At 29.3% G+C, this 27,057-nt stretch overlaps 3 protein-coding genes across 3 annotated transcripts; 2 read left to right on the forward strand and 1 right to left on the reverse strand.

Annotated features, from left to right (window-relative positions):
• The first annotated feature begins 462 nt into the window (after positions 1–462).
• LOC107925195 (transport inhibitor response 1-like protein Os04g0395600) lies at positions 463–5,050 on the forward strand. The gene is made up of 4 exons (XM_041079491.1): positions 463–1,163; positions 2,173–2,665; positions 2,951–3,714; positions 4,074–5,050. The coding sequence occupies exons 1-3, from the start codon at positions 652–654 to the stop codon at positions 3,704–3,706; spliced, it is 1,761 nt and encodes a 586-aa protein (XP_040935425.1). The 5' UTR covers positions 463–651; the 3' UTR covers positions 3,707–3,714; positions 4,074–5,050.
• On the reverse strand, positions 4,026–4,754 carry LOC107925194 (dynein light chain 1, cytoplasmic). Its single transcript, XM_016855800.2, has 2 exons — positions 4,406–4,754; positions 4,026–4,304 (listed from the first exon to the last, which is right to left on the reverse strand). The coding sequence occupies exons 1-2, from the start codon at positions 4,541–4,543 to the stop codon at positions 4,113–4,115; spliced, it is 330 nt and encodes a 109-aa protein (XP_016711289.1). The 5' UTR covers positions 4,544–4,754; the 3' UTR covers positions 4,026–4,112.
• Positions 5,051–14,458: 9,408 nt separating the features above from the next.
• LOC107925266 (vacuolar protein 8) lies at positions 14,459–16,732 on the forward strand. The gene has a single exon (XM_016855913.2). The coding sequence runs from the start codon at positions 14,834–14,836 to the stop codon at positions 16,586–16,588; it is 1,755 nt and encodes a 584-aa protein (XP_016711402.2). The 5' UTR covers positions 14,459–14,833; the 3' UTR covers positions 16,589–16,732.
• Positions 16,733–27,057: the final 10,325 nt, after the last annotated feature.

Here is a 27,057-nt window from a genome sequence, read left to right on the forward strand (position 1 = left end):
ACCGCATTAAATTTAAATATTAAAAATAAAAGTTCAAATAATACAAATTCAAATATTTACAAATATTTAATTTATTTCTCATCATAATTTTAGATAAAATTCAATTAAAATATTTTAAATATTTTTATTTGCAAATAACGGCTTTGAAAATCTAAATCAATTATTCGTTTTTTTAATTTTTTGTTTTATTTTTTACTTATAAAATGCGAATTTAATAACAAGATTTAAATTTAATGTAATTTATAAATGAAGTTAAATTTTTAAAAAATATATTTAGTATATTAAAAAACTAATTAAAATTTCACCTTAATCAATGTTTAGCAACGTTAATTAATAATTTGATTTGCAGCACCTTGTTTTTTTTTTAAAGTTTTTGACCAAAATATTATTAGAATAATCACACATTAATATAATATTATTAGTTTCTTTACCCTTTAATAATATTATTACAAGAATACGCAATTATTAATAAAAATAATAAAATAATAAATATACAGCTTTTTTTTTTTACTTATTTATTTATATTTCCTCCGCTCCTTTTGCCATAATACGCAAGGTGCTCTCCCTTTCCTTCTTTATAGCCCATTCATTTTCAGTTCGGATCTCCGGTTCGGGTTTTCGGATGCCCGGTTTGTAAACCTGAAACGTAGAATGGAACCATCGGAGCTGAAGAGGTCGAAGGACTCGCCGAACTTGGACGAGTCAACTCGTCGGTCGTCATTTCCCGACGAAGTGCTGGAGCGAGTTCTCTCCCTTTTGAAATCCCACAGGGACCGGAGCTCCGTTTCTTTGGTTTGCAAGGACTGGTACAACGCGGAACGGTGGTCGAGGACTCACGTCTTCATCGGAAACTGTTACTCGGTTTCGCCGGAGATCGTCGCGCGGCGGTTCCCGAAGATAAGGAGCGTGACTTTGAAGGGGAAACCTAGGTTTTCTGACTTCAACTTGGTGCCGGAAAATTGGGGAGCCGATATCCACGCGTGGCTGGTCGTTTTCGCGGCTAAGTATCCGTTCCTCGAAGAGCTTAGGCTTAAGCGAATGGCGATCAGCGATGAAAGCTTGGAGTTTCTCGCAGTTTCTTTCCCTAACTTTAAAGCTCTTTCCCTTTTAAGCTGTGACGGTTTTAGCACTAACGGACTTGCCGCCATTGCCACTCACTGCAAGTAAGTTCGTCACTTCTTATACTTCAAAATTCAAAAAAATCGCTGAATTTTTTTCTTTGAATTATCATTTTTTAAAAATCTTGTGTTTATTTGGGATATACCATAGAAAATGAAGGGAAAAAAAAAGTAGATTAGTTTTTTAATTTTCTTTTCTTTTTTTCCTTGGGTTCCTTTTTGGTTTTTATTTATTTATTGGAATATGACGTTTGGCCTATAGTTGTCAAAGGAGCATTTTGATGTAAGGCTTATCATTGATGTCAATGCCAGCAACACAAATATCATTTTCCACTAATTTTGCATTATTGGGAATTTAATTTTATGATAAAATCTTCTAAAAATATTATGATAAAATTTAAATCTATGTATCTTATCTTTTTTCTTGTAAATGAATTTATTTGCTATGAAACTCTGCTCAAATTGTATATTTCATTACAATTATAAAGTTGAAATTGTAAGGAAACCAAATCTATAAACTAGTTTCTACTAGAAATGAAGTAGAAGATTGCTGGATTCTATTTTCTGTAAGTAGTTACTTTAGAAAGATAGTTAATTGAGATTATGCACTATGTGCAATTAATGGGCATATTTTTGGGTATTGGTTAGAAAATGATTGACATGATTTTCTCTTTTTTTTTTCTCTTTACTTGACGAATAATATGGACTTTTAGTGGAAATTAGAAATGAAAGTATGAAACAGCTCTTACTTTTCCAATTCCTTTCACTTTTTTGTCTTCCTTTTTATTTGATGTGACATTTTCACTTTTATTATGCATTTATTGTGGGCATATCCTCGATGTTATCATTTCCGGATATGCCTACTTTCATTGGTTGGGAGAATTTACATCTTTATATGTGCTTTATGAATGATTGAAGAAGAAATGTATGTACCTTCTTAGTTTCTTAGAGCTAATTGCCTGTTGATATGGTGGTATTTTAGGTGGTTTTTGGACTGCATTATCTAATTGATTCCGTGCTATGGACGTTTTTAATTTCATAATTTCATTTGCAGGAACTTGACTGAGCTTGACATACAGGAGAATGGCATTGATGATAAAGGGGGTAGTTGGTTGAGCTGCTTCCCGGAAAGCTTCACATCATTGGAAGTGCTCAACTTTGCCAACTTGAGTAGCGATATTAATTTCGATGCTCTTGAGAGGCTTGTAGGTAGGTGCAAGTCAATGAGGGTTTTGAAGTTGAATAGGAGTGTATCGTTGGAACAGTTACAAAGACTTCTTGTTAATGCCCCACAATTAGCTGAGCTCGGTACGGGCTCGTTCTCGGAAGAACTTACTTTCCGCCAATGTGTAGAGCTTGAAAGTGCGTTAAGTAATTGCAAGAATATGCATACGCTATCTGGTTTGTGGGATGCCAAGGGGATATATCTCCCTGCCCTGTATCCTGTGTGCACGCATCTAACATTCTTGAACTTGAGCTATGCTGCTTTGAGAAGCGATGAATTGGCTAAACTTCTGGCTCATTGTCCACGACTTAAACGCCTATGGGTAAGAAGACTCCTTTATTTCAACTCTTTCCGTTTTGTCTCGTTGTTTTACGAAGTAATTCAGTAATGGCTCCATGCTGTGTTGTATTTGACTCTTTCATGATCCTTAGCTTGCTTCACATCATGATGACTTGACAAATTAAATATTTTCATGGTCAAGAACGGTTGGTTCTTTGAGCAAGAAATTCCTGCTCATCCAAAGGGCAAATCGATCATTGATAACATGCATTCTTGTTTAATAACCATAAATTCTGGCGAGCTTAACTTCCTAATACTTTTGTTATAGGTCTTGGACACGGTAGAAGACAAGGGGCTGGAGGCTGTTGGAATGAACTGCCCTTTGCTTGAGGAACTACGAGTTTTCCCTGCTGATCTGTTTGACGAGGAAATTATCCATGGAGTCACTGAAGCTGGGTTTGTGGCTGTGTCTTTTGGTTGCCCGAGACTCCACTATGTTCTCTATTTTTGTTGTCAAATGACTAATGCTGCTGTAGCAACCATTGTACAGAACTGCCCTGATTTTACTCATTTCCGATTATGCATAATGAACCCGGGTCAACCGGATCATATCACAAATGAACCTATGGATGAAGCTTTTGGTGCTGTGGTTAAGACATGCACTAAACTTCAGAGGCTTTCAGTTTCAGGTCGCTTAACTGATCTGACATTCGAGTATATCGGTAGGTATGCTAAGAACTTGGAGACCCTCTCAGTGGCATTTGCAGGCAGCAGTGACTGGGGGATGCAGTGTGTTATGGGAGGTTGTTCAAAACTAAGGAAACTTGAGATACGAGATTGCCCGTTTGGAAATGCTGCACTGCTGTCAGGTTTGGAGAAGTACGAATCTATGAGGTCACTTTGGATGTCGGCCTGCAATGTGACAATGAATGGTTGTAGGCTATTGGCAAGGGAGATGCCTAGGTTGAACGTTGAGGTAATGAAGGAGGATGGAAGTGATGATAGTCAAGCTGATAAAGTCTATGTTTATCGTTCGATTGCTGGCCCACGGAGGGATGCCCCACCATCTGTTCTTACTCTCTGAAATGCTTGGTAATCTCTCTCTCTCTCTCTCTCTCACTCAAACACACACGTGCTGGCATGCCCTCACAGAGTCCTTAAAAGTTGTACTGTAACGCAAAGGATGTTTATTCTCTAGTTGAAACGGGTTGCTAGTGTTTATGCCGGTTCAGTGTTATGGCTCCATTCATTTTATTTCTTGATGGAGCTGAGCTATGTTTATCTTTATTCATTGATATTTAGTTTCGGGTTCTTTTGAGACTGAATTTCTCAGTTCTCTTCTGTTTCAAAGAATGAAAGCATGTTTTCAGCTGTAAAAGGTTACACAAAAGACAACATCAGGATTTGCAGAACTCAAAGTCGATTATTCAACGTTGTTTTCTTTCTTTTAGGTGACAGGCAAACAGAGAAACATTTTAAGTTTAGACCGTCTAAGCATCTAAAGCCTCGAAGGTCGTGAACAAGTTTGCCTCTTTTGCTTGATTTACTGCACCCCTGAAGAGCAATATCGCAAGACTGCCAACGCAAAAGTGTATGAAGCAACCATGGCAGTGCGTCACAAATGAACTAAAATCCGTCCCTACAACGCATTGCCACCCAGGTCCGTATACCCTGTCGAAATCCTGCATTTAGAACTCAAATCAAAGACGCATACGGTATATAGTTTCCAACATATCCGATACCCCATATGGAGTTACAATAAATTCTAGCTTAGAGCCCTCACCTTTTTTATAAACTGGGCTATATCAGTCGATTCAGTGGCTTCGAAGAGATCAAGAGCTTTTGCAGCTAAGTGAAGTGCATCCTTCTGCATCGTATGGAGCATATCGGTTTCGCCTACAATCGCTTTACCCTCCAACATCGCTTTGGATAAAACCTTGGTTGTCGGGGAAGAAAGCTTGAAGAGGAAGGCAGTGGAGACTTAGGGCTATATAATGGGAAGGATTATATAGAAAAATGAACCAGAAAGTCCAAGTCCGAGCCCACAGGAAACTGGTTCGATCGATTAAAAGCCGGTTGGTTACTTGATGCAATGGATTAAAAGTTGACTTAGGCATCTACTAAAACTATTTGCAGAACGTGTCAAAAAGAGATAAAACTATATTTGGGTCCACATTATCTTTGATGATATGTGAATTTGTGGTAGTATGATATATTGCTTTATCTTTCTTTTTTATTTGATCAAAAAGGATCAAATTTTGATTAACTTTTCTTATTGACCTTTCCACATTACTGTATTATTACATGATCATTTTCCCATAAGATAAAGACCTGGTCTTAGTTGATAAATCTAGGTTACCCAATTCCTTAAATGTAAATTATAATTGCAAAGTAATATTCGAATGGTTTGTAATTTGTGGTAGCTGCAGATTGACATCTTTGATTACTTTTCTTGAATTAAAATTCTAATATTTTCAAAATCTTATTTGGTATTATTGCAAGTTTAATGTAATATTAGTTTATTATTTTTACATGATACTCGTAAAATAGGTCATCATTTAGTTAATCGAGACTAGATTCGAAAAGTATAATGACTAAAAATGATTAAATTAGAGAATAAAAATTAAATTCACAACTTAAGTATATAATATGAAACTAATAACTGAATTTAACCTAATGAATTTAACTGTTATTATTTGGATCAAGACTGAAATTTTAAAATTCAAGATACATAAATTAAAATTGATCAAATTATAATAAAAAATTGGATTTATAATTTACGAGCAATATAAAGATTAATAACAAAATTTGACTTGTTAAATGTAGGTGTGGTGATGGAATTAGGGGTGAGCTAATAGAGAATGACTTATTTAAATGCACTTGTGGTGATGGAATTAACTGTGACCATTTCGAGTTTTTTTTATTGCTTCAATTTTTCAACCTTAAATAACTTTAGTCAACTTTTAATATTGATCAAACAGAGCTTTAATCCACTTAACAAAATCAATTTAAATGATTTATACTTACCATTTAATTGATCAACACATGAAATTAGTCACTTAAACTATTTTTTTTTAATTTCAATTGAATCAGTCAAACCGATGAATTTATTCTTTAAAAAATGGGTTTTTCAAACCTAGTTTGAGTTTGAGAGATCATCAAAAAGAAGTTAAAAAAGGTAAAAAGCAAAGGGTTCACATGTCCAAAATCATCTTTTACCTGAAAAGCAGAATGGAATCCATAAAGTATACTCACAGTGAACCTGTGAAATGTGAAAGCTACACTTTCCTATGAATATTGTTTCAAGAAGGGCAGTAACATGGACCATGAATCTGCAAGAAGCAATTATTAGGGCTAAGAAAAATATATTCCAGAAATTGAAAATTGATTTTAAACAGTAATTTTTTTTACAATTTTTGAAAAATAAGTTAAAAATTTTCTGATTATTTGAATCGATTTAAATTAGATGGAATTAAAGTTTATTTTTATTTAATTTATAATTTATTTTATTATGATGTAAAAGTAAATGTTTTAAAATAATAAAATTAATTTTTTTTACAAACTCTAAGTTTCAAATTAGGGAAGGAAGAATTACATTAACAGAATTTGAACGTGATTTTAATTACTGCTTACTTATGCCGTTAACAAAAACCCTAAATTTTTCTATAAAAATTATTAAAAAAAACTATATAAGAGTTAGGATAAATTACCTTAGGTAATCACTCAACTATCAGTAAATTTTTTTTTTGTCATCAACCGTTGAATGATTAATGAAAAGATGACACCCTTTAAAATTAGCGTATAACGGTTTTTACTCTTAATATTTATAAATTGTGTCAAATTAATCTTGATTCTGAAGCAATTAACTCTCAATGTTTAAATTGTGTAATTTGATAAGATTTCATAAGATTCACGCTTGAATCATTCAACAACTCAAAATTTAAAAACTATTCAATTCAATTTCTTAAAAATAAAAAAAATACCCACTTTATCAATTCAACCCAAATTCAAGTCTAACCGCTTAAAAAAATGATTTGCGTAATCAATGGCAACCATTTCAAGCTAATAAAAAAACGAGTTAATCGTCATTGAAAGATATCTAATTCTTAGCCATTTGAAATATAAGGAAAGAAATTTATATGGGGATTACCTATTTTAATTATAAACATAAAATTTTTATTTTTGTTTTTGTTTCTAATTTACACATTGTGTGTTAATTACATTTCATATAAAAAAGCAAGATAAAATTAGGTAATTATAAACATTGAGAGCTAAAATTTTAAAATATAAGATTGAATTGGTAATTAGTGGCCAAAAAAGGAAAAAAATTAATAATTGAGTGACTATTTTGTAACTTTTCATAATTTGGTGACTAAAAAAAATTTATTAATAATTGAGTGACTATTAATATTGTTTACCCTAAAAATTATTGATAACCTAAAAAATAAACCAAAAAATCTATAACCAAAAAAACGAAAAATGGAATCCAATCAAATTAAATTATCATAAACAATTTAAAAAATTAAAAATATCCCACACAACCAAACTCAACTCTAATATTAACAATCATATATATATTTAGGTATTTTTACTTCAAAGCAAAGAACCTACTTTATTTTACCATTACTCATCATTTCAGCTATGGTACCATACAAATGATAGGGCTTGAAAATGGTCCACATTCATCTTACCCTAGCATGTGATACTACTGATTTCAATGGCATCTGTCCTAAAATCCAAGTTTCATTAAGGCCCACTAAAGATCCCATTAGGCCTCATTTATTTCTAGAAATTATGTTTTATGTGTTTTTTTTAGGATTTAATTTCTTTCAAAAAAATATTTGTCGATTGAGTATTAACTTGATTGTATGGGCATTATTGTCAATGTAGGAAGACGTGGGTTCGAGTGTGCTGAAGTGCATTATCCTCCTATTTATGGGTTGGAGAGAGGCTATAGATAGTTCTAAGCATTGTGTTAAAAAGAGCGGATATGAGTAAAACCTATAATGAGTCTGTTGTTTGTGTCAATATTGGAATTTTAAAATCTTGAAAGAACAGGAACAGAGAATGATCAAATTAGAGAATATAAACTAAATCTACAACTTTGCCTATAGTACAATACTAATAGCATAATTTAATTGTAACCGTTTGGATCATGACTATACTTTTAAAATTTGGAAAATATAGAAGCTGAAATAGATCCAATTATAGGGATTAAACCCATAATTTATACATAATAAAGGGAATAATAGCAAAATTTGACCCTAAAAAAACTACTACCTAAACCTCACTTACAACCCTACTTGAAGGTTAGGTATGGTCAAATGAAAGGTCTATTTAGGCCTTTTCTTTTAATATGATTATTTGAGCCTATTATCACCAATAAAAATAAAAATAAAAATAAAAAATCTTGTGCTTCAATCCAAAAACACGATGAGAGAAGCTTAGTTTAAGCAACTTTCTAGTAAGCTATCTCTCTCACAATTGAAGCAATCATAATCAAAGTCATATTGGAATTGGATCTAATTTTTTGAGGTCCCATTGCTTTATATTTTTCATTATCTTATATCCCTTTCTTGCCCTACAAATTACTGATTTGTATCTTACTTTGAAAATATAAAAGAAATAGGTTGAAGAGATTCTTAGTCATGTTTTGCATGGTAGGATCAATGGCAATTGACAAAGCATATAGAAACCAATGCCATGATCTATGGGCTTAAGCACATGTTTTGATGTTTTCAATTGACTGCTCGCATTGCAATTCATGTATCTGCCCATAATGTGTGCATGCCAATCTGCTTAGATAGCTACGATTGAAAGCCAAACCAATTTGCTTTTCTTTCTTCCAACAGTGGTTCCACACACCACCCCGGTGAGGTCGTTATTATGTTTGGTTTAATGGTAAGGACCATACTCAGCTGCGGGGTAGGGTTACGATTGTGCAGATTAGGTTGGTTTTGAATCAAGTCAATCAAGATTTCAATTAAGTTTGGATTATTTTGATCTTAGGTCATTGTGAATTTAAGTTGTTTTGTATTTTTGGACTATTTCGGATTTGAGTAATTTTGGGTTTAAGACATTCAAGTTTATTTATTAAATTTTTAGGACGAGTTGTCTCGACTTTAAGTCATTTAGGATTATTTTGTATTTTGGTAAATTTTATTTGAATCTTTGTGTGCTCAGAATCATTTCGGAGTTTAAGTTATAAAATTTGATTAAATTTGGGTTCAAACTAATTAAATTTAACTTTGAAATTAATTTATAACTCTAAATGAAATGTAATTAGACCCCTATTAATGGATCACATCACGGGTATTAATTGCTATGGAATCCTCAAAACTATAACTAACTAACTACAACCATGATAAATCTTGAATTAATGACTAGCTAATTAACTAAATAATCAATACACAACTAACTAAACTCAAACTAACTATAACTACAATAAGTCTGGAGAAGAACCCAATTTTATATAATGTGGCACTTGATTTTAAAATTTCAAAGTTTCCAAAACCCGAATAATATAAATTGATAAACATCAAATTCAAAATTGAGGTGAGATTAGAATTTTATTTTTTCAAATTATAATTACCGAATATTATAAATTGAACTGAATAATTAATTCAACAATTAACTAACTACAACTAGAATAATTCTAACAAAACACCCACAACTAACTAATTATACAAAACTCGAACTTAAAATCTCTTCCGCCTTAAAATTATAAACATAGATAAATAAACATCAAATTCTCAAAGTATAATGATTGATACAATTACCCTAATCCGAACCTCAATTAGGCAAATAAATTTCTCTCCAATTACCATTCCCATTGCTCATATTCTCAATCATAATTGTCCATTCAATACTTGAAATAAATGCAACCATATAATGGGAAGATTCCACTAAGAAATGAAAAGAAACCAGATCCAAATGTCCCATCACCCAATGTTCCATTTGCCCTTTCTTCTTCTTTAACCTCCTATTATTGGAACTTTTTTTTTTTGTCTCTTGTTTTGGAGTAAATGAACATGAATTTATATATTTATTATCTGCACCCTTTCTCTTTGAAGCAAAGATATTTTGTAATTGTGCATCTCTTTTAGAAAATTTTTATTTTTTTTCCCTTGTGCCCTACTTAAAGGTACACCACTTTCTTGCTTTTGCACATTATGTATTTTTTGTACGTAACGTTTCATATATATGGTATTAAATAACAAAAACAGTGCATTATCATAGAGTTTTAGGCACTTTATAGCCTATATCCAACCATGGAAACTTTACAATTGATGAACAACAACAAAAAAAAGCCCTACATAGCATTATTGCATATCCTACAATTTGATAATGATATAGGGAAAACAAATGCCTTTGAAAACTAGTTTGAAAATTGAAAACCAATATGTAATAAAAAATGAAGATTCTCTATGGTAATTGAAATATGGTCATATTTTGCTTTTAGTCCCTGTAGTGTGCATACGTTGTGGATTTAGTCCATGTATACTATTCGAGTAGATTAATTTTAGTTTTTATACTTTTTCAAATTTTAAAATTTCAATCTTGACGCAAATCGTCATCGTTAATTCCATTAGCAAGATTTTTTATAAGTAATATGTGGAAATAGCAAATTACATAATACTACATATGTGATAATATATTTACCGTATAAAATTTTAAAAATAATAGGACTTAATAAATTTAACATAAAATCTAAAAATGATCAAATTAAATTAAAGATTGATGATAGGGTGTTGTATGATAATATTGAGTAAAAAAGAGGGAAAAAACAAAGACCCCACTAAGATAGAGCCGGTGAATATATAAGTACTTGATCGATTTTACAAATATGCGGTTCCAAGGTAGGGGCAGACCCTCATTAGAGTTGGCGAGGACCTTGGTCTCCTAAAATTTTAGAATGAAAATTCTTTATAATTTTTTAAAAATTTCAATTATTTTTTTTTTCTAAATTTTTAAAATTTTTAGTTAGATTTATTTTTATTTACGCATATTTACAACTTAATCCATTTGTTCTCCATATGCTTCACACGTCATATTTAAGGTGGCGTTTAACACTAACATTGGTGGCTAGGCTTGCCCCTTTGGATGTATGTTTACTTTTAGAACGGTGACTTTAACTTTCTTTTTGTCTTATGTTATAATATCGTTATAGTATTTAATCTCACCATCACTGCTATTTTTATAATAACAGCAAGTAAACACACCGCACATTCAATTACTTCTTAAAAAACAAAAATTAAATATAATTATTTAATAAAATCATAAAGACTTGGCCTAAATTGAACCTTAATTCTTGTGATAAGATTTCATAAAATATTGATCCGTGACCCACAGATACATAGTAATATGGGGACATTTTGTATGGGAATACGACATTCGTAGCATAGAATTAGATTTTTTGAACATTTCAATTGTCTTTTTACGAGGGAGTTTTTCCTTTTTCCCTTTGTTTATGATGTTCTTGCCAATAAGCACAGATACCATAAATTCCTCATCTTATCTTTTCAAAGCTAAAAAGGGTTAATTTTTTCAGATATATTAAATCATATCAAAATTTTTTAATACTTAAGTCCTTAAAGTATCAATATCGTATCAATCATGTCCTTATATTAGTTTAGCAGTGAATTTAGGAGTTGAATTCTATCATGAATTTAATGTGGAGCATATTTAAAACACATATGTACTTTTTGCACAAATAACTTAAATTTAACATGTCATATTCATATTGTTCATATGATAAGTACATATGTATTTAAAATCTTATTTAAGATGTTCCACGTCAAATTTGAATTATCATTTAATACCTGATTTGATGACCAGATTGATCAAATGATATGATTAATACAATGTTGATAATATGATAACTCAATTAAAATTCAAGACCAATTTAAAATTTAAATCATAATTAAAGACGCATTGTGTAATTAACCCAAGGGTCAATTCCCCTTTTATGTTCTCTTTTTGCATTTTTTTTGGTCGACAATAACACAACTTTTGTTCTTTTCTTAAATTTCTCACATTATCTAAACCAAGATTTATTTATTAATTTTAATAAAAATGAAGGGAAAAAAAGTTAGAAAAAGAGAGCAACTTTATTTACAAATGGTATGTTGGTTCATTTTGCACTTCCTATTGGAAAGGTAAACAGCTAAGCTCAAAGGGTTATCCAACAAAGGGGCTTCACATGGGTTTTCAAGTGATAGGGACTTTCTACATCTTCTTTTTGGTTAAAATATGCCATAAGTATTTGTAATCTTCATAATTTTGTAATTTAGTCTCTATATTTTCATATTTTAAAATTTAGGTTCAGTTATTAAAATTATTTTACTCAATTCAAGTTCATTACAAAGTTTTCTTTTTAATTACGTCACTATCAAGTGAGTATTTATTTTATATCAAAACATCACACCAACAAATTAAACAGTGTTAACAATTGGAGTTGAATTCTAAAATCTGAAAAATAAAGGGATTAAATTTCTAAAAATAAATTGGGTGGTCCATAAAGGGGCTTTGTGTTTTCTTTTGGTTCTTCTTTATGTATGTGTCTTACTTGGCAAATTTGTAGGTTTTTAATGAGTGATTTTCAAGTGATTCCTAATTCATTCACTTCTTTTAAAAGAAATGCATGGAGTAAGGATTTATTTTAAAAAAAAAAGTTTGGGTGCTCGAGAAATATAGTAAAAATTCAGCTCTTTATTCTTTAACCAAACGCAATACCGAACTTTTTAAAGTGTTCCTTTAGATTTAGGTCAAAATTTTCTGTTAGTCCTTCTACTATGCATAAATTGTGTATTTAGTCTATGTACTTTAATTTGGTAAATTTTAGTCATTGTATTTTTTTAATATTTCAATTTTGACCCAAACAGTAATAGTAAAATTATGTTTTTAGTTATGTACTATGCATTTAGTCTATGTTCTCTAATTTAATCACTCTTAACCCCTTTACTTTTCGAATTTTGAAATTTTAGCTTTTGACGTGTACAAAAACTGTTAAATTCATTTACTTGCTTTTCGTAAGTAATATGTAGAAATAACAAGTTAGTATGACATTACACATGTAATAATATGTTTGCTACATAAGATTTCGGAAAATAGCAAAACTTACTGAATTTAACAATTTCCGTTTAGTCATGATTGGATTTTCAATTTTTAAAAAGTAAAAAAACTAAAAATGACTAGAGACTAAATTTATAACTTATGTATAGTACTGGACTAATAGCAAAATTTAACCTTAAGGTTAACTCACAAATTGGCCTCTGAATTATATCTTTGTTTATTATGGTATTTAAATTTTTTTATCCCATTTTGATAGGTAACCTACCGTTTTTGTCTTAATTTTACCCCAAATTTATTTGCCCATAATAAGAGTGTGCTATGTGTTACTTTTTTATTGACAATTTTTTTTATTATAAGGAAAATTGAGACGAAAATGATAATTCAAGTACTAAAATGAGACAAAAAAAAGTACTAAAATGAAAAAACAGATACATTTTAAGGACTAACTCTTGACTTAAGCCTTCTCTTGAATTGGAACTAGGTTGAAAGTGAGTCCTACCTATATATGTATATCTATTAGTTGCCAAAAAGTGGTAAGAAACTCAACTTAGAATATCACCTTTAGAAAGTAATTATTGTATTAAATTCAATTTCATCCAATGTTACAAAATGGGATGGGCTAATATAAGTAAAAAAAAAGTTAAAAAGGTATGAATAGTATAATTAACATATAATTAAGTAAAGTTGATAATCTTACCATATCTTTTAAAAAATTGTGAGAATCACAATTTCAATCTCGTGAATGTTTATTGTATTTTTTTCTTTATTGATAAAATTAAAGTTGGAGGGGCTATCTTCCCTAATTCCAACAAACTCAAAACTATAGCTTTTACCCACTATTTTATTGCATAATTATACACCATCCTATTAATATTGAACAATTCATCATAGGTTTTGATTATATCTGCTCTTTTTGACATAATGTCCTCCCAATCTATAAATAGTAGGATAATGCACTTCAGCACACTTAAACCCACGTCCTCTTCAATCGATATATATATATTTATAATCTTCGGTCTTTAATCATTTAGTGTTGAGTATATATGAATGAACATAACAACCCTTTTCTAAAATCTCGTTTAGATCAAATATTAATAAACTTTATATATACTATATATTGTAATAATGAAGTGGTTGATGTATGATGATAGCTAATCCAAGTTTCAATCTCCACAAAACTAAAATTGAGTACTAACTAATGCACCATGTATAAACCTCCACTTAAAATAATTTCAATCTAGAATGATTAAAATTTAAACTTATTCAAATAAGTCACTCAAAATATTTAAATTTGATGATAAAAATTCGAAATGACTGTGAACACAAATGATTTAAATTTAAAATTAATTCGAACCCAAAATTATATAAATTTGAGATATGTATAGAGTAATTGTGAATTTTGTTAAAAAAAGAGGGCTCTAAATTTTTGTTTATGGGTTAATATATCATTTGGTACTTAAATTTGGTTTTAATATTCAATTTGATACCTGAGATTGGTTTCCATGTTCAAATTAATATCCAAACCAACCAACATCACGTGATCTAATGAATGTTTGAAGTTTTGCTCTAGTAAGAAAATATAGGTACTTAATTGAGACAAAAAAAAACCTCAAACTTAAGTATCAAATTGATACAAAAAATAATTGAAGTACCAAATTAAATATTGAAACAAAACTTAGGTACCAAATTGTATATTAATTCTTTTTATGGGAATTAGGCATTTATCAATTTTTGGTAATAGAAAGTTAGATTTTGCTTACCATTCTTTACTGCCCTTCTCAATATCTATTGAAGATTTTACTAGATTTTCTCTTTTATTATGTACAGATATAAGAACTCGTAGCTACCCAATGCAAATGTAAAATCCATTGATGTACAAACATCAGAAGAGATAAAAAGCTTTTCAATTCCTTGTTTCCTTCATCTCCTTCATCACACTTTTTTTATGCCTTTAAATCATCTTCATCTCCATCCTATTGACTTTGTCACTTTAAACACCCCATTTCAGTTTCATCTGCAAAAACAAAAAGATAAAACTCCATAGATACGCAGGTGGTGTTCCTTCCTTTGATTCCTTTCTTAAAAGCCTAAAATGGGATTGGTTTAATGTTAGTGATAAAATCTAAAACTAACAAAAATGGGAGAAGAAGAGAAACCAAAGCAGCAACAGCAACAAGAAAACTCAGCTGAATCTTTCGAAGCAATGAAATCCAGTCTCAGTCAAGTTATTGAGGGTATATCTTCCTTGATTTCTCTTTCTCATTGCATCAGAGTTTTCACTGTAAAATGGCAACTTATTCGAAAGAAGCTAGAAGAGTTAAGTTCTGGGTTAATGGCGATTGAAAACTGTGGTTCAAGTTCTGCTCAAAACATAGAGGTCTTTTCTGCGTTGGTTCCTTCCATTTTAGTCACCGTAAATGAATGTCACTGTCTCGCAAGAGCATGTGTGGATCTTTCTTATAGTGGGAAACTCTTGATGCAAAGCTACCTCGATGTAATACTTGCTAAATTCGACAACCATGTGAAGGATCTTTCTGGGTTTTACACTACTGGGATTTTAAGCCATGGTTTCGCCATTGTTGTTTCAAGGCCCGGTGTTACTGCTTCCAAAGATGACATGAGGTTTTACATAAGGGATTTATTAACAAGAATGAAGATTGGGGATACAGAGATGAAAAAACAAGCATTGGGTAATTTATATCAAGTTTTGGCTGAAGATGAGAGGTATGTTAAACTTATAATAGAAATTGGTGATATTGTGAATGTTTTAGTACAGTTTCTTGATTCCCCAGAGATAGAGATTCAACGTGAAGCTTCAAAGATTGTGAATTTGATCTCTGGGTTTGATTTATATAAAGGGTTTTTGGTTAAAGCTGGGATTATTGGTCCTTTAGTTCGGATTTTGGAAACTGGGAATGATTTGGGTAAAGAAGGAGCTGTTAAATGTGTGCAAAAATTGACTGTTAATGCTGATAATGCATGGTCTGTTTCAGCTCATGGTGGAGTGACTGCTCTGTTGAAAATATGTTCTAATGGTGATTTTGGGGGTGAATTGATCGGTCCTGCTTGTGGGGTGTTGAGGAATCTTGTTGGTGTTGAAGAAATTAAGAGATTCATGGTTGAAGAAGGAGCTATATCAACATTCATCAAGCTTGTAACATCAAGGGAAGACCTTGTGCAGATCAATTCAATGGAGTTCCTTCAAAATATAGCTTCTGGGGATGAATCCCTTACTCGAATCGTTGTTAAAGAAGGTGGGATTCGTGCGTTGATACACGTTTTGGATCCGAAATCGACCGTCTCTTCAAAAACAAGAGAAATAGCATTAAGGACGATCGAGGATCTCTGCTTTTCATCGCAAAACCGCATCAACATGTTGATGAATGACGGGTTCATCGATAGACTGTTGTTCTTCCTTCGCAATGGCGAGGTTTCGGTTCAAGAATCAACTCTAAAGGTGACATCCAGGCTTTGTTGTGCATCAGAAGAGGCTAAGAAAGCAATGGGGGATGCCGGTTTCATCCCCGAGCTCGTGAAACTGCTCGATGCAAAGTCATACGAAGTGCGTTCCATAGCAACCACAACACTTCATAGCTTGGTCTCAATTCCAAAAAACCGAAAACAGTTCATCCAAGACGACCGAAACATAGGCTGCCTCCTCCAATCACTTGACCGAGACGAAGCCATTTCAGGTAACAACAAAAAGCTCTTGCTCTCTATACTAATGTCATTAACAAGCTGCAACAATGGTAGAAGAAAAATTGCCAGCTCTGGTTATCTAAAGAACATAGAAAAACTTGCTGAAGCTGAAGTTTATGATGCCAAAAGACTTGTTAGGAAGCTGTCTAGCAATCGATTTCGTAGTATGCTGAGTGGATTATGGCATTATTGAATGTAGTTTCTATTTACTGTATATCTATATAAGTGTTTTTGGCCTAATCTTTGATTCACTTGAAATGTTCATTGTGTCCAACAGCTTTTTTTGTGTGTTTAATTTGTAATAAGTAGGAATCTTAATAAAAAAGCTGTTCTTACAGATTTTGATCCTTTGTAAAGTTAGGCATTGTTGTTTGGAGTTACAATTTCATATGTTGAGAACAAATAAAATTCTATAAAGACGATGCAATTGTAGTTATTTTAGTTAATATATGTATATGTAGATTTCTTTTGGAAGCATTTGTAGGTAAAAGTACCTTGGAGTCCCTTGTACTGAGAGTCGGATTATATTTTGCCTTTATACTCAAAAAATGGGTAAACCAATCATGTACGTTAGATCAAAGAGTAAATTAGTCATTTTGTTAAAAATTTCATCCGAATGTACTATTAAAAGTGATCCTTATACTTCAACATGAGGTGCATGTGATATATCACGTGTCACTGTTTGGTTATTCAATTAGCGATGTCAGTTTTTAATAATAGAAATGAATAGAATTTTTATACAAAGGACTAGTTAATTCTTTAATCTAATGTATAGGGATTAATTTGCCCATTTCTTTAGAAGAGGGCAAAATGTAATCTCACACTAAATACAGGGATTTCCATAATACTTTTACCAACATTTATCTATTTGCTGCACATGGGGAAGGCTGGAAGTCCTAATCAAGCTTTTATCATTAGGGGACAAAGACGAAAGGGATAGATGAAAGTTCTAGGCTCTATATTTCATATTCTTGCTTGTCTTATTGCCAACATTATCTTATTTGCTTGTCTTATTGTTAATATAGATGTCGTACATCAATCGATCCTCAACTCAATAGAAAAATTATTGAAGTAAAACACTTTTAATTTTATCATTTCAACAAAAGTTTCGTTTGTTTTTTATATTAATTTTTTTTACATATATTTTTTTTATCTGAATGAATATGTCATAATCTATTATTGTTTAATATTTTGACAGCTAAGGTAAACAATTCTATTATGGTTTAATTCTGAATTTCATCTTTTTACTTTTACTTTACATGAAAATTGTGATTAAAATTTTAACAACTAAATTTTGCTCAAAAATAGTTTCGAATTTTAAAAATACACTGTAAAATAGATATAAAATATTAAAGAATATAAGCATTACAGTGATTGAAAGATGAGCACAAGATTTTCATTTCTGGTGCGGTAGATCACTTGGATTACTCGGTTCAATCAATAATTGGTGATTCAATTGATTCAACTGGTACTATAAAATCGGAGGAAGCGTGAATTAATATAAAATCGATTTAATTGGTTAAAAACCATTTGAATCGAATTTAAACTAATTTAAATATTTAATTTTGTTTTTATAATTTATAAAATAAATGTTTGTGTTTAAATTTATATTTATATTATTATTTATTTATGTTTATTAATCTTTTTTCGATTTTTTTTATTTTTTAGATTTTTTTTGATATTTTTATTTTGTGATGGTTAATCCGATGATTGAATTGAAAATTGTTGATAAGATCAATTTGGCCATAATCTGATTCTTACAGCATTAATTCACCCGCAAATGCTTTTGTTTCTTATTTATATTGGCTTCTATACTTAGCGCAAGATTACGATTAGATTTCGCTTCTAGTTTAGGAATGTTTTTTAAAAGTGTTTGAGGAGAAAAAAATATTTTTGGAAGAGTTGAAAATCATTCTCTTAAAAAAACAACTTATTTAAAAATGCTTTTGTTCTAAAAGTACTTCTTAGAAACAATAATAAACTAACCCTTAAACATTGCATCGAAATTATAAGTGAAGCGATAAAATATTTATGTTTAAAATTTCAATTAATGTCAAATTTGAATTCAATCATTGGATAGTTTTAGAGTTGATCCACTTGAAAAACTTGGACTAGGTGTAATTGGTATTCCATACCATGTTTGAATTGAGTTTGAGCTCAATAATCCTTTGACTTAAGGCCCCTAAAGTATTTGGGTCCTAGCAAACCAACCATTTCTCAGATGAGACAAATTTACAAGTGTGAGACCCATTCTTTGATTGTGAGATGTATTTTTAAAATAATGAAATAATAATATAATAAGAAGAAGTTCAACTTTAGATTAAATATATTTATAGATTGGGTCAAGGCTCAACTATCATACAAGGTCCAATGGGGAATTCAAAAATATTTTACGCTATCGAAATTTAATTATAATTTTTTTAACAATTAAAGTATAATTTTATCTCATATATTGTTTTATAATTTCATTATTTCCAAAGAATAAAATAGAAATTTTTTATTTTGAAGCTCAAAATGTAATATTATGATATATAAAATTTTATTTTCATTATAAATGAAAGAATTAAAAACCAATTTTCTAATTTTTTGGGGTAAATGCCTCTTTCCTATGTAAACTAGGTAGTATATATAAAACATATTATCAAATAAATATTGAGGGTTATGCTATTGAAATTTCATCTTAGTTCATTGTTTAATATTAGTGGCGAAGTTAGAAAATTGGTAAGAGTCTCGACCCCTTAAAATTGAAAATTTTCATTTATACTCTTTTATAATTTATAAAATTTTAAATTAGTAATGGTAAAATTTCACTTTACCCTTCAAAAATGATAAAATTTCAATTTAATACTTTAAAATTTATAAAAATATAAGCTATCAAAATATTGAAATTTTATTTTTACTATTGTAAAAATATACAATTTAATTCTACCCTAAATTTTTTTTTAGCTTCAACCTTGTCTAACTTCTTTATTTTAGGTTTATTATTTTTAACCAAATATTTTTAAATATCAAGAAGTCTTTTAAACTTAAATAAATCATTTGGTGAATAAAATATCTAAAGCTACCCCATAACATATACATACACATAGACATACATACATACATACTCATCCGTGATGGATCATTATTTGTAGGTTCTCCTTTCAAAAAGAAAAGAATAGAAAAAACCCATAAATTAAAGCAATAACATGTGTAAAATGAGGGAATGTGCAAAAAGAAAAGAAAAAACCCATAAGTATTTTTGCTATCTTGCTTTTAATATCTTTCTCTTCATTTATCCTTAATGGTATAGCTGTCTTTTTCTTTTTCTTCAAGCAAATAAAATAAATGTTAAATTCTGCTATTACTCTATGTACTTTGCAAAAGTTATAGATTTAGTTCTTGTACTTTTATTTGATTAAATTTAGTCCTGTATTTCTCAGATTTTGAAAATTTGTTTAGTTAAATTCAATTATTAGTCCTGTACTATACGTATAATTATAGATTTAAGTCATTTTCTCCAATTGGATCATTCTAAGTCTATATATTTTTCGAATTTTGAAATTTCAATGTTAATGCAAATGAGAGTCGATAATTCATTAATTGGATTTTTAGTGAATAATTTGTAGGAATAATAAGTTGACATGATATTACGCATATGATAATTGGTTTAGCGAGTCAGATTTTGAAAATATTAGAATTTTACTTAATGAATTAAACAATTATTGTTTAATGAGCATTCAAATTTTAAAAATTAAAAAATATAAAAAGAAAAAATTACCAAATAAAAAAAATCCATTAAATTTAAAAATTGTTACTTTCATGGAATCTTTACAACTTGTTGATTGATTAAATTAAACAGAGAATAACTCGAAAAAAATGAAACTTTGTAAGTGAAAAAATGGATACAAAAACAACAAGTTGATCATATGGGGAACACAATTTTAATTTATTTTTTTCGTTTGATTGACTGTCAATGTGTTGTAAATGATTCATGGTCAAACATAGAGTAAAAAGGGATCAATTTGAAGTAGAGGCGAAATGAGAATTTTTTTTAGAAAGTTGGAATTAAGTTGTAAACGTTTATAAAAGTTAAAATGTAATTTTATTATTTTAATAGTTTATATCTTTTTATTTTTCTCACATGAGTTTAATTTTAATATTCAATTTGATACTTTTTTTTTTGTCTTAACATGGCACTAGAGTTTGGGTTCAATGTTCAATTTGGTACTCAAATCAAACAATATTACAGGGCTCGGTGAATATTTGAATTGTGTGTTTTAATAAAAAATAAAAACATAGGTACTTAATTGGAAGGAAACCTCAGCTATCAAATTGACAAAACTCAAGTACCAAATTGAGAATTGAAGCCAAACTCATTGTTATAATATACATTGATAATGGCTGTAGGAATGATCACAAAGCAATAAGAAAAAAAATAAGAACCCAAAGATTTTATGTATATAATCCTTATCGAGAAAAACTACGGGCAGAAGAAGAGAAATTCACTAATATTGAAAAACAATAATACAAGAGGTTTGCGGCTATATGCAGTTTTTAAGGCTTACACAACCCGTCTAATAGAAAAAGTATATTCCTATATGGATTCAACTTGTGCAGAAAGGTCCATACCACGGAGGCTCTGTGATCAAATGGACCTCGGACCTTCACCCCAATAGATCCCTAATTTTGCCTTTCTATTTTATTTCTTTAACAAGTGAGTTGCACATCTAACTTTTCAGGCTAGATCAAACGGGATTCAGGTCATACAACTCTAACACTCAGGTACCAAATAGTATATTAATTCTATATATATACAATTGCTAGATTTCTTATAGGTCAACATATCATTTGGTACTTGAATTTGGTATCCATAACAAATGGCATCATATCACTCGATGAATATTTCACATGTATACTTTGGTAAAGAAATGTAGGTACTTAATTAGGACAAAAAATCAAGTATCGAGAATTGAACATTAATGCCAAACTCAAGTGCTTAATTAAGATAAAAAAAACTAAAGTATCAAATTGAAAAAAAAAATAAAAAACATTGATACCAAATTAAATATTAAAACCAAACTCAAGTAGAAAATTGAGGCAAAAAAACCCTTTACATAACAATTGCTAGATTTCTTAGAACTTGTAACTTCATTACACATATCAATTTTTATTTGAAATCAAAAATTCAATTTGATACATTTGAATTTAAATTCAGTCTAATCTAATTCAATCACAGAAATTAACAGTTCAAACCTATTCAACTTGAATTAAAAATGATCCGAATATGAAATAATCTTAACAAGTAACTCGAAATACCCAGAACATGAAGGAACTCGAAATGATCCAAACATAAAATGATTGGACTTGAATAATATGAACATCAAACTTAAATGACCCAAACTAAAAACCCAAAATTGATTTAAACTTAAAAATAACTCAAATTGAATGATTTAAAAATTTTAAACCCAAATTAATTCAAACCGGATTAAAACTACTCAAAATCAAAATCAATATAACTTGCTAAACTTATAGGTTTATGCAAGCCTCATCACACATTATTCAGATGATTAACATTATAAACAACTTGCAAGCACAAGATATCCATACATCACACGTCTTATACATCTTATGATAGATTTTTTTTTTTTTGGTTATATGATAAAGGAATAATTTATAAATGGGACAACTCAAATCTCAAAATTATTGAATGAGTGATTATATGAATTAATTAAGTTTCGGTTCCAATTTTTTAAATATATATATTCATGAACCATGGATGACCAATTTGTTTACAAAAACGATGGAAGCAAAGCATGAGTTTTGCAATTTGGTCCTATCCTTTCCGCAAACAAAATGGGGACCATATGTTTCTCTTTGTAATTATCCTTCCTTCCAAAAACTGTCGTTAATTAACGAATTATTAGTTTTTTAATACTTTAATTCAATAATAAATGTATGTTGTTTCTAAATATTTTATAATCTTTACTGAGCTCGTATTAAATTTGGAGTAAAGTCAAGTTGAACTCTTAAATGGGGTAAAACTTTTTTATCATTATTTTCTTCATTCACAAGTTTCGAACTCAAAATCTTAAATAGATATAATTGTTTTCGCATGCAAAAAAATCAATCGTCTTGGGAAAACATAAATCCATCTGTTGTTTGTTTTACTTAAAACCGAGAAAATTTGCCATCTTATATTTAATATTGACGTAATGTTAAATTTAGCTCTACGTTTATATCTTTTGTCAATTTAATCCTTATTATTATTTTTAGTTAAATTTGACTCTCAGCATTTCAAAAAGAATCAAATCGCCTTTTTTTGAACAAAAATATTGACTAAAACATTAAGTTTTTAGCAATGTTGGCATAGCAGCCCACGTGACAATCCATATACACTTCATGCGGACATACCAAGTCAACAAATAATTTAGAAATTGTAAAAATAAAATTATAAAAAATATAAAAAATCTTAATTTTTTTAAAAAATAAATAAAGCATGAAGTACATATGAATTATCATGCATGTTACCATATTTAAAATTTTAATGTTTATGGTCAAACAATAATTTGACTCTTTTTGAAAAGCTTATCGTCAAATTCGACTTTTTTTTTTAAATTGAGAACCAAATTTAACTGAAAGAAATAATGATCAAATTGACAAAAAAATATAAACATTGAGAACTAAATCTAACATCATACATTTAATATTTGATAACTCATATCAAGCTTAGATTAAACCTGAAGTCAAACCAAAATATTGTACTCTCAAATGAAGATAATGTTTTTTCATCATAGTTTTTATTTATTTATTTATAAAACTCGAATCTAAAATCTTATTAAAAAAAACATTTAATTTCTTACAACTTGAGTTGTATTTTCATATCCTAAAACAACCTAATTTAACCCATCTCGTTCATTTTTCCTAAAACCAAGAAAAGTTGGCATCATAAGTTTATCTTATTATAAAGAATCTCATTATAAATTCTGATCATATCTATTCTTTTTGACATAATATTTAAAACTACTCATAGCTCCTCTCCAATACATAAATAAGAGAATGATACGTTTCAGTATACTTAAACCTACGTCCTCCCAACAAAAAAATATTTAATTTCTTGCAACTTGATCCAACATATTAAGGTTATCTTCATATCCTAAATAAAAACCAATTTAGCCCATCTCTCATTCATTTACCCTAAAACCAAGAAAAGTTGGCATTCTATATCCACATTTAAAAACAATTTTTAAATTTTTTATTATAGGTTCTGATTATATCTATTTTTTTAATATAATACTTAGAACTATTGATAGCTCCTTTCGAACACATAAATAGGAGGAGGATGCACTTTAGTATACTTAAACCTATATCTTCCTACATTAATAACAATGTTTATAGTAATCGAGATAAGACTCAATCAGTTCAATATATTAAAATTTTAATAAGTATAAATTGTTGGCATGTTGGATTAATATCTTGACATAAAAGCCAATGGATTTAGGACAAAACTATGTTATAAATTAATCTCGAAATTAACATCATTGACGAAGATATATACATGCATTAAATAATTAAATTAATGTAATTATTATGATAATAAAACCAGCAAAGCAATGGTGGTGGATGAATGAGTTGCGGCGCAAACTGATTTGTCTGTTTGTAATTTGCAGAATCAAGACGTTACCAGGTACCTGTTTATATATAATTATAATAATAGTAACTTGTTTTTTTTTTAATATTTAATTAAATTTAAGGAAAAGGAAATTTATTTTATATTTTCAAGAAGAAGCCAATTGGGGGTATTTTAATTCACAACTTTGCTTTTTTTTTTGGAGAGAATTATTATTTTTAAATAATTAATTTCTCAATCAAAAGTACAAAGTGAAATAGGGAAAAAAATTAGCAGAATTAAAATGGGATAAAAGTGAAATTTTTAATTGTATTGGTAAATTTATGGTTTTGATCCATCTACTATTCTTAATTTTATGAGATTTAATTTTTATACTTTGATTTAAATAATTTGATCTTTTTATTTTTTATGATATCATTAGTTAGTTAACGCCACTAAAAATGTTGGTGCAAATTATTTTCGTAAAAACATCCCTTTGAATTAGGGATGACAATGAAAAGGCATGGAGGTAGGTGTTGGCATGTTACGAAATTCATCATCGTTCAATAGTTGGTAAGCTCTGCTCATCATCTGTCTTTTTTCACTATCAATGTATAATTTTTACTAATTATTTCTAATATTACTAATCTTTTTTTAAAGGCAATTAAATACTTAAACTTAATTCTTTAAAATTTATTTAAACATAAAAATTTCTTTAACAATTTTTTTTAAAAAAATTGTCATGTTAATGATTATATGAGGATAAAATGATAATCTCATATAGCGGAACAAAATGAAGTAGGTAAGTAATAACCATTACTGCTCCGTACCTACTATAAGAATATCCATTGCACCTCAATAAAGGTGATCATGGGTCGAGCCGAGTTGTAACAAACTTCCAAGCCTATTTTATAGGATTGGACCTAAGCCAAAATGGGCCTAAAATTTTGCCCAAGCCTAACTCGGATAAAAATAAAAAACTTGAGTCTGACCCACCTGTATTAAAATTTTTATATAAAAATAAATTTAAAAAATATAATACATCAAATACACTAAAAACATTAAAATAAACATTTCTCAACAAATTGAAAATAAATTACAAAAAATCTTTATACTTAAATAACATCAAGATAGGTGCAATTTAACAAGTAAATGCCTTTAAAATAGTAACAAAATTAATAATACAACTTGAGAAGACTATTTGAAATCTTAATTAGTGGTCAAGGGTTCAATCCTCGCACTAAGTATGGAACAACTTTAAAACTCGTGGCCAGCATCTACCCCTTAGCGGGCCTACCAAATGCAAATGATTAGTTACTAGGTTCGCTCCGGTTGATACCTTTTGAAATAAAAAAAATAAAACAAGAGTTATATAATATTCAAACAATAACAACAAAATAGTAGCAATATAACAGTGAAATGGTAGCAAAACAGTAGAAAAACAACAAAATAATAATAGTTTTTTCTTTTTGCAAATTCGAGTTGCGTCTGGATCAAAAAAACTTACCCAAGGCCCGACTGTTTTTATAAATGGGTATTACTTTTTTTTACCTATGCCTATTTTTTGAGCCTGTGTTTTGTCCAAACTCTCTCGCTTTTCGAATGGACCTTCAAATTGGGTCAAATCTACACCTCAATCACCATCTACTTTTCTTTTATTTTTTAAAAAATCCATTTCATTTAGAGTGGATTAATTCGAAATCCATCAATCCTGTTGAATTTTACCATCCTTACTTTTTAATATAGATTCTTTTGTGTTATAATAAGTCAACGTTTTAATTGAAATAAATAATAATATTATAATTATAAACTGTTATAAAAATAAAAAAATAAAAGCTATGTGAAATTAAACTAAATTCCAAATCTGAATATAGGATGGGAACAATGACATGACCAAATATTTAATTTGTATTCCAAAATGGAGCAAATTGGATGTTCATACGACAATTTCTATATATTTGGAGTTAATTGACAGCTGAATGGGTTTAGTTGTAAGATAAAAAGGCAAAAAAGTTAAGCAAATCAAAGCAACCGGCAAGGCAAGGCAATGGCTATCGTCTTTATTACAAAAAGAAACAAATTGTTCAAAAATTTCTTATTTTCGTATGACTGAATATATGAATAAAATGTTATATTATACATCAATAATAATAATAAGAATAATCGTAAAATAATAAGAAAAATATTAAAAAAAAACATAAATTTTACGTGAATAATCTTTATCAGGAAAAATCATGAAAAGAAGAAAAATTCACTAATATTGAAAAAAAATAGTATAAGAGATTTGTCGCTATGTGTAATTTTTTTTAATCAATGTCTAATGAATGAAGTATAGTCACATTTTTTCAAATTTATTTCTCTATTTTATTTTTTTAACAAATGAGTTACGCTTCAAACTTTTTAAACTGGATCAATTAAAGTTTAAAATAGAAACCGAGACTTAAAAAAGAGAAAAAAAGAATAATAATAAAAGAAAAATAAATAAATGAAGGCATGGTGTTGACAATTGACAAAGACTCGTGGAGAAAAAAAGCCAACCCATACTTTAATGGGAGACAGATATTAAACCCCATTCTCATTAGCCCTTTATTTGCCCATATTATTTTTTTATTTTAATTATTATTGAAAGTTGACTTTAAAAATATCAATTATGGGATGGTGTTATATTTGTATATAGTTGTTGACTTTGGACTTTGAATATTATTGCATTTGTATCCTTCTTATCCCTGTGATGGTGGGCAAGTAATACTTATTAAACAATTAATAAGTACAGATATTTTCTTTAGAATTCAATAAAAATATAATAAAAAATTCGAATGTTTATAAATTTGGAGAAATAGATGTTTGTTGATTGTACCGTTTTATCAACAAAAGATTAAAAGAAATGGAAATTGAATTTTTTCTAGTAAAATTGAATTAAGTTCGAATTTTGAAATTGTTATTGTTAGAAGAGCAGTATTTAAATACCATTCTCGATACATCAATATTAATTGAAGCCCACATAAATTCATAAATGGTTCATTCAGTTAGATCCCTAAGGTCTTCTGATTTGCATTGACACGACTCACTAATTT

This window comes from Gossypium hirsutum, chromosome A10 (assembly GCF_007990345.1).
Source record: "Gossypium hirsutum isolate 1008001.06 chromosome A10, Gossypium_hirsutum_v2.1, whole genome shotgun sequence".
NCBI lineage: Eukaryota > Viridiplantae > Streptophyta > Magnoliopsida > Malvales > Malvaceae > Gossypium > Gossypium hirsutum.